General features: G+C 33.4%; 1 protein-coding gene across 3 annotated transcripts; it reads left to right on the top strand.

Moving 5' to 3' along the window:
• Nucleotides 1-358: 358 nt before the first annotated feature.
• On the top strand, nt 359-7017 carry LOC105978112 (sucrose nonfermenting 4-like protein). 3 transcript variants are annotated; one of them, XM_088820542.1, is made up of 14 exons: nt 457-640; nt 729-1056; nt 1215-1299; nt 2721-2912; nt 3470-3604; nt 3694-3753; nt 3943-4032; nt 4275-4409; nt 4967-5111; nt 5231-5404; nt 5872-5935; nt 6040-6109; nt 6238-6352; nt 6438-7017. In XM_088820542.1, exons 2-14 carry the CDS (start codon nt 959-961, stop codon nt 6530-6532), a joined length of 1458 nt encoding a protein of 485 aa, XP_088676668.1. In that variant the 5' UTR covers nt 457-640; nt 729-958; the 3' UTR covers nt 6533-7017. The 3 variants fall into 3 exon arrangements, with proteins under 3 accessions (XP_012858984.1, XP_088676668.1, XP_012858990.1); XM_013003536.2 differs by having other exon boundaries at nt 462-616; XM_013003530.2 differs by having other exon boundaries at nt 359-1056.
• The last annotated feature ends 1133 nt before the right edge of the window (nt 7018-8150 follow it).

Below are 8150 nucleotides of genomic sequence, written 5' to 3' on the forward strand. Positions count from 1 at the left end.
AAATAAATCTAGATTTTAGCAATTTGATATGTTAATTGATTGAATACTGACAAATAGCACGGAGATAAATCGAGTTTTATCTAATCTTATTGTTGCCGATTTTATATATAAATATTTTATAGGTCAAACTTGTAACACGTAGCTTGCTAAGTGAAATTTACATTGTTGTAAATTGTGTTGCATTGCAAAAAAATGAATTTTAACTCATAAAAATTGCATAATATTATTTCAACTTGTTTTATTTTGATAATTAAGCAAATTAATGAATTTATTTATTACCAATTTGAATTATTTGATTTTTTTTATTTAAAAAAAAAAAGAAATAGTGAAAGCATTGCATTCAAGAGAATGCTGACTTGGCAAAAGGGAATCTTTCAGGAAAATAAGGTGGTGCGGGGCCCACCTAATAATTTCTCTCCTCTCAAATATACATACGCACGAAAATGTTTTTATTTTATTTTATTTTTATTTTTTTCTCCAATAAAAATATTCAAACCGGGAATATTTAGGGCTAGGGCTAAATTTTCTCGTTCTCTACGAATATTCCCGTTGATTTTCGTTTACAACTAACCTGAATTCTCCCCAATTACTTGAAAGTTTGCACATTTTGCATTGGGTACCGATTTTTATCATCAATTAGGTCTTAATTTTGTACCATTTCATAGTTTCGTTTACCATTTTGTTTTGTTTTAGTTTTACCGTACAATTACAGTTTTTTTTTTTTGTAGATTCGAAAGGGGTCGTGTTTTTTGTTTCAATCAATTTATAGTTTAAGGAGTGGCATTTGATATTTCAATTAAAATTCGTGGCATTCAGCTTTATGGGTTGGGTTTCTGCAATTGTTGCTTGAAATTGTTGTTTCCTTGTGAATTTTGTATCGCAAATGTTTGGATTTTCTTCTGGGCAAGTGTTCTTTTGGGAAATTTAGATTTTTTTCAAGGAGTGAATTTTTATTGGCATGGATTATCCGCGAGAAAGTGGTATAGTGTTGATTCCGACCCGTTTTGTGTGGCCTTATGGTGGGAGAGCTGTGTATATCAGTGGCTCGTTTACTGGGTGAGAGTTAACAGTTGATTTCAAGCTTATGTAGTACTCTGCTACAATTGAATTTCCTCATTTTTTGTTATAATTTTTGTTTACGAGTTGTGGTGTGCGCATGCTAATTTTAATTTTTTTTTTTTTTTTTTTGTATAATTTATGTTAAATTGGAAAAGGTGGACTCAGTGGCCAATGACACCGGTTGAGGGTTGCCCTACTGTGTTTCAAACAATTTGTAGCTTACCTCCCGGTTATCACCAGGTTGGATTTGTACTTTAAATGATTTTCTGTGATTATTTATATTGAGCAAATGAGAATACGAGTTTCTACATACATGAATATGATCTGATGTTTTGCTGTTAATGATCAGATAATAGCTGAGTGGCAAATTAGTTAGTAATTAATTGATATTTCTGAGAGCTTATATATATTCTCAGTTTGCCGCGTGTTTGAAGGTGGCATTTGGTGTGTTTTGTACATCAATTATTCAATCTTGATCACATGAGAATCGTGTATAAACGCATTGATACTTATTAAGATAATTATTACATCTCTGTTTTCATTATGGTCTACTTGTTTTTTTCCGCTGTCTGATTTAAATTATGTTGGCCTTTCACATTTGATGTTTCAGACGTTGTGTGATAATGAGAAATAACTATTTTACTTGTTCTAGAGAGACTTGAATTTTAGATGCTAGTGTAATGTAGCAACCGTTAGGTATTATGCGTGACAACTGTTAAGATTGTTTTTGTCTTTAAGGCAGAACGAATCTTAAGTAAATATACATGCTAAGGAATTATTAGTTAGTGAATTAGAAAGGGGTTTACGACATATGTTGAGTTTTGAAATAGGGTTTGACAATGTGGGGCAGAGAAGTATCATTAAGTCGGTATAAATGCAATAAATGCCTTTTATTCGATTAAATGTGCGGAAATTAGGTGGTAATAAGTTGATTTATTTTAGGAAATTTGCTGTAATTAATACAGTATATTATTAGTCCAGATCGGGCAATTTAAACAAGTGGAGGATGCATCATGCAAAGTCCAGTGGCATTCAGTTTTGTTTGTTGACCTCAATTTTCTTGTCTATCTTGAATTACTCCGTTCTTATTCTCCCTCAATAGTGTTCACTTCGTTAGAACAGGTTCCTTGTTTGCCCATGTTTGAATTGGGGAACGAAGTCTAAAAAAGTGGAATTCTAGTATACTTCTAAACTTTAGAACTGAAAAGTAGTGACTGGGATCTACTGGGAGTATATTACTACTTTAATGGGAGCTCATTTTTGAAATATAAAGTTACATACTGAAGGATGGGCCATTATCTTCGGAAATTCCAATAAGGAAATATGAGTGTTCAATTGTGAATGAAGTAGTATACAATCATCAGAACTTTTTGCATGTAACTATGACAGTTGTTTCTATTGTAATTTTTAACCCATTAGCTGAAGAAGTCAATCTTTAATTTTCCGATCACTTTTCCCCAGATGTGAAGTTAGGAACCAAAACACACATATTTGTTCCTTATTAGACCATGTGATGTAAGTTGGATGAATATTCTTAAGAATGGAGTGTTTAAGAAAAGTCAATTTGTACATTACTTGCAAAAAGATCTGGAGTGTTTAGTTTTTATCTCTCGACAATGATTTTCGAATTCTCTATCATACTCTTGATACTTCATTTGCAGTACAAATTTGTGGTTGATGGTGAGTGGAGGCATGACGAGCATCAGCCTTTTATCAGTAGTAACATTGGGATAGTGAATACTATACTTTTAACTAGGGAATCGGATTTTCTCCCTGCAATGCTAAACCCACAAGTGCCACCCTCAGTCCCTGGTTCCAGCATGGATGTGGATAATGAAGTCTTTCAGCGTGTGGTATGCCATTGCTGCATTCATATATAGATTATTTATTAATTCTTTATTATTGCTATGTTTTTAGCTATATGTCTCAAATGCCTTGAATTTTTTTTAAAAAACTATCATTTTAACTATATGTCTCCCAATTTCAATCATTTTCCTAGTGCTCCAATTGAGCACGTGTGTGTAAAAATCTAGGAATAAGTGGCTTGTTTCGTTTCTCTTATTAGCTTTATTTGGGTAATATGCCTTTTAACTATATTATTGCTATTTGCAAATGGCCATAAACTAAAAGTAGATTGGAATACTCCTTAAATGTGTTAAAAACATCCGAGACTGTTTTGTTCCGAGAAAAAGTGCTTGAAGCCTTGAATTAATTGGGAACTGAATCTGAAAAAAATGTGGTGTATCATTAAACTGATTTCAAGAATTGTCAAGTCTAAAACTTTCTGATATTGCTACTATAGTGTCAGATTATTTTGTGTGCTTCCTTGCTTCCTTTAGTGACGAGTCACAGCAAAAAAAAAAAAAAAGAGTTGGTTTACATTATCCACTATTTGTCATCATCATCACAGGTTCGAGTGACAGATGGTACATCGCCCGAGTCTTTTCCAATAATATCAGAGGCAGATTTAGAGATTTCTAGGCATCGTACTGCTGTGTTTTTGTCAACACACATGGCCTATGAGTTGCTTCCTGAATCTGGGAAGGTTAGGATGATTATATCTTATTCTGATCCTATCTTTTTACATTGATTTTCTTTGTCTTTACTTTGTTTGATTGGTTGAATTGTTTGCAGGTTATCGCTTTGGATGTAGACCTGCCCGTAAAGCAAGCGTTTCATATTCTGCACGAGCAGGTACCTTAATTAATGTTTTTGGGTCTTCATCTCACTTTTCTTTTTCCAAGTTCTATAAGAATCCGTGCTCTTGTAAGTAATCTGCCCCTACCAAGTCGTGTGTGGATAATCTATAGTCCACACACTCTTCTGATGCTTTGTTCAAATGCTTTCCCATTTTCTACTTCTAAACCAGCAAATTCTTTCCAGGGGATCTCGACGGCACCTTTATGGGACTTCTCAAAGGCAAAATTTGTTGGAGTTCTCAGCGTATTGGATTTTATTTTGATTATGAGAGAGGTATACACTGAGCTAATGTCATTACTTTGTAATGATTCATTTTTCTTCAGCATATATATCCTCCTTTTACTGAGTTTTATTTTGCACATTATTCATATGTTTGCTTATCGTTATGTGGAGAGGAATTACTCAAATCCAAATGGAACCCAAATCCTTTCTTTATTATCGAGCATATTTTTCATATGATTGCTGCTTTATGTACTGTTAAGTGTTGAAGTATGTTTTTTGTCACACTGTGGCAGCTTGGCACTCATGGGTCCAATTTGACCGAGGAAGAGCTTGAGACACACACAATATCTGCATGGAAAGAAGCAAAACTATATCTGAGCACTCAAGTTAATGGGCTAGGAAGTGCTGTTCCAAGACAGCTTGTGCAAGTAAGTCTGAATACCGATGTGCTGAATGTAACAGCATGTAAATTTTTGCTCTTTAGAAGAGTTTAAGATTTTAATGCTCAAACACGAATAGAATAGGTAACGCGGTTGTGGTTCTAGCTTCTTCCTCATGAACTTCTTCAATGAAACTTACACTAATAAGAAAAAACAAGTAAAAAGCTGGCTTTGTCTGCAATATTTTATGATTGAAAATCTCCTCATTTGTAGGCATTTTCATTTCTTCCTTGTATAATCTGGTATGATCATAATTTACAGAGCATGTGTATCATTTTTTGGGAGTTTAAAGTTGCGGAAAGGCCAACTGTTTAGTAACCGAAGAAAAAGTAGGTTTTATGATTGATTAGGCGACATATGTTATGCTGCGGAAATTCTTGATTTTCGCTCTTGTGGAAATAAATACCTTCTTGATACCCTTTTTTACTTATCTAAATCCGTCTCCGATAGTCTGATAAATAGATTATCTGGTTCTGTTCAAGCAACATTCTTCTCTTATGTTCTCTAAAATTGGTATTCCAATTTAACCTGGAGATGGTATACAGGCTGGGCCAGACGACAGTTTGAAGGAAGTTGCTTTGAAGATTTTGCAAAATGGTGTTGCCACTGTTCCCATTCTTCATTCTTTGTCGTCAGATGCTTCAAACCCACGTCTGTTGCATCTTGCTTCACTTTCTGGAATACTTAAATGTGAGGAAAAATTAACCAACCACTTTTCTATTCGAGTTTATGTCTATGTTAAAACCTCAATACGAGGAATGTAAGAACTTTTCCTATCCTGATATATCGATTTGTCTGTTGCTTTACAGGTATTTGCCGTTTTTTCAAACACTCACCAAGCTCACTACCGATACTTCAGTACCCACTTTGTGCTGTCCCTGTTGGCACTTGGGTTCCAAAAATCGGAGAGCCGAATCGGCAGCCATTGGCAATGTTGAGACCGAGTGCTTCACTTGGTGCAGCACTGAATTTATTGCTTCAAGGTATCTAAAATTTGAAGAACACTTATGAGAGCAATCTTATCTCTATTTCAACCTTATCCTTTCTCCTTCATCTGCTTGCACAGAACTACCAATTTATTTTTTGAAGTATCACTCTCTCCTTGACCATTTAATCCTGTCATCTCCTTGTGATTAACTGGACGAGACCATATTCAAATGGTACCTTTCAGTCTTAGTTCCAAAATGTTCCGGTAGTATTATGCAAGGGAATATTCTTTTTACATGGTATTTTGTCTCGAAAAATCAATTTACATAATGAGGAAAGTTATGACAATTGACAAGAATTCCTACCAGGAGCATATAACTGTTGATGAATTCTGTAATTCAATTTCAGACGTGCAGAAATATTTAGTGAATTGTTTAAGTTGTATTTCATATTTCAGAATTTCAGAATTACGATGTGGTATTCCGACACTTACATAATTTGTTGTCTTTCTTCTTCTGCACAGCACAAGTTAGCTCGATACCAATTGTTGATGATAATGACTCTTTATTGGATGTATATTCTCGAAGGTTAGTATTAAATACTGTACCATCTCTGGCTTGTGAATTATTTCTCGAGACTTGGAGTCTGTTGTCATACATACATTAATTGTATATTTTATTTGGTTTTGCAGCGACATAACTACTTTAGCAAAGGACAAAATATATGCGCACGTCAATCTTGAAGAAATAACTATTCATCAGGTAAGCATATTGTTTTTTAGCCTTACATGCTTGAACAATTTACCTGTATTTCGTACTAAGATGACCCTTTTTGTTTTTTATTTTTATTTTTATTTATTTATTTACTATCTCCGTTTTCGTTAATAAAGGCATTGCAGTACAGAGATGACCCGTTTTCGACATACGGGTACAACAATCAAAAGTGTCATATGTGCTTAAGGTCTGACCCAATCCATAAGATCTTGGAAAGACTATCACAGCCAGGTTACCTTTTTTACCCCTCTCTTTTTTCTCTCGTTCGATTTTAAGATATTTCCTTATACTTGACAATGGTTATTTATTCTCTCAGGTGTTAGACGCCTTGTTATTGTTGAAGCTGGAAGCAAACGTGTAGAAGGTATCATCTCAGTGGGTGATATTTTCCGATTCCTTTTGGGTATTTAAATGTCGGGCAAAAAGCAAAAAAAGAAAAAAAAAAGAAAGGCAGTATAAATGCATTTGGCCGATGAAATTCGGCTGAGAAAAGGAGGTCTGAAAACCCTGCTTAAGTCTCCCTTATGTTGTCGTTTGCCGTAAAAAGAAGTGCAGGAGCAGCTAACCGTGTTTCTGCTGCAGAAGATTGGGAAACTAATAAGGGAAATTTTATTTATTGGATAATCGATTAAAAGTCCTTTTTTGATATTTAAAAAAAAATTGTGCACATTCTCTCTTTGTTTGTCGAATTAGTCTTTGTCTTGATTGGCCGATCGCCCTCTCCGTGTGGTGATGCTTTTTTTTTTTTTTTGAATTAAATTGAACTAGTTCCAGAAAAAGGAAAAAAGAACTACAGAACATTTGAATATCCCTTTTATGCTTATTATTATTGTTGTTGAACACAAGAAATAACAATAATTATGCTCTTCTTGAGTTTTATGTATCTCGATTTTTTAGTTCTGGTGCCGAATTTCAATAATCGGTAGTTTCGTTAATTGCTATTACATGCTTTTATAAATTTTTATGATTTTGAAAAAGTTTTTTGAGACAATCCACCAATTTTATAAAAAAATGTGTGTACTATAGTATACAGTTTTTGGTGAATTTGATTGTGAAATAGTTTTTTGGACGTTCCGCCAATTTTACCCAAAATTTGTGTACTTATACTACACCATTTTTGGTGATTTTGATCGTAAAATAATTTTTTGGACGCTCGACATATTTTAACTAAAATTTATGTACTATAGTATACAGTTTTTTGTGATTTTGATCGTGAAATAGTTTTTTGGACGTTGCACCAATTTTAACTAAAATATGTGCACCAATTTATGTACTATAGTATACAGTTTTTGGTGATTTTGATCGTGAATTTTATTTTTCGATGTTCCATCAAATTTACGCAAAATTTGTGTACTATATAGTATACAGTTTTTGGTGATTTTGATTGAGGAATAGTTTTTTGGACGTTGCACCAATTTTAACTAAAATCTATGTAATATTGTATACATTTTTTTGGTGATTTTGATCGTGAAATAGTTTTTTGGACGTTTCACCAATTTTACTCAAAAATTGTGTATTACAAGTATACAGTTTTTGGTGATTTTGATCTTGAAATTTTTTTATGGACGTTCCACCAATTTCACTCAAAATTTGTGTACTAGAGCATACCGTTTTGGTGATTTTGATCGTGAAAAAGTTTTTTGGGATGTTCCACCAATTTTACCCCAAATCCGTGTACAATTTTTTAGTGATTTTGATCGTGAAAAAGGTTTTTGAGACGATACACCAATTTTATACAAAAAAATGTGTACTGTAGAATGCATTTTTTGGTGATTTTGATCGTGAAATAGTTTTTTGGACGTTCCGCCAATTTTACCCAAAATCTGTGTACTTATAATACATTGTTTTTGGTGATTTTGATCGTGAAATAGTTTTTTCGACGTTCCACCAATTTTTACTAAAATATGTGTACTATAGCATACAATTTTTGGTGATTTTGATTGTGAAATTGTTTTTTGGACATTCGACCAATTTTACGCAAAATCTATGTACTCTAGTATACAGTTTTTGGTGATTTTGATCGTGAAAA

This window comes from Erythranthe guttata, chromosome 7, assembly GCF_056151865.1.
Source record: "Erythranthe guttata isolate IM_541 chromosome 7, IM_541, whole genome shotgun sequence".
NCBI classification, from domain to species: domain Eukaryota; kingdom Viridiplantae; phylum Streptophyta; class Magnoliopsida; order Lamiales; family Phrymaceae; genus Erythranthe; species Erythranthe guttata.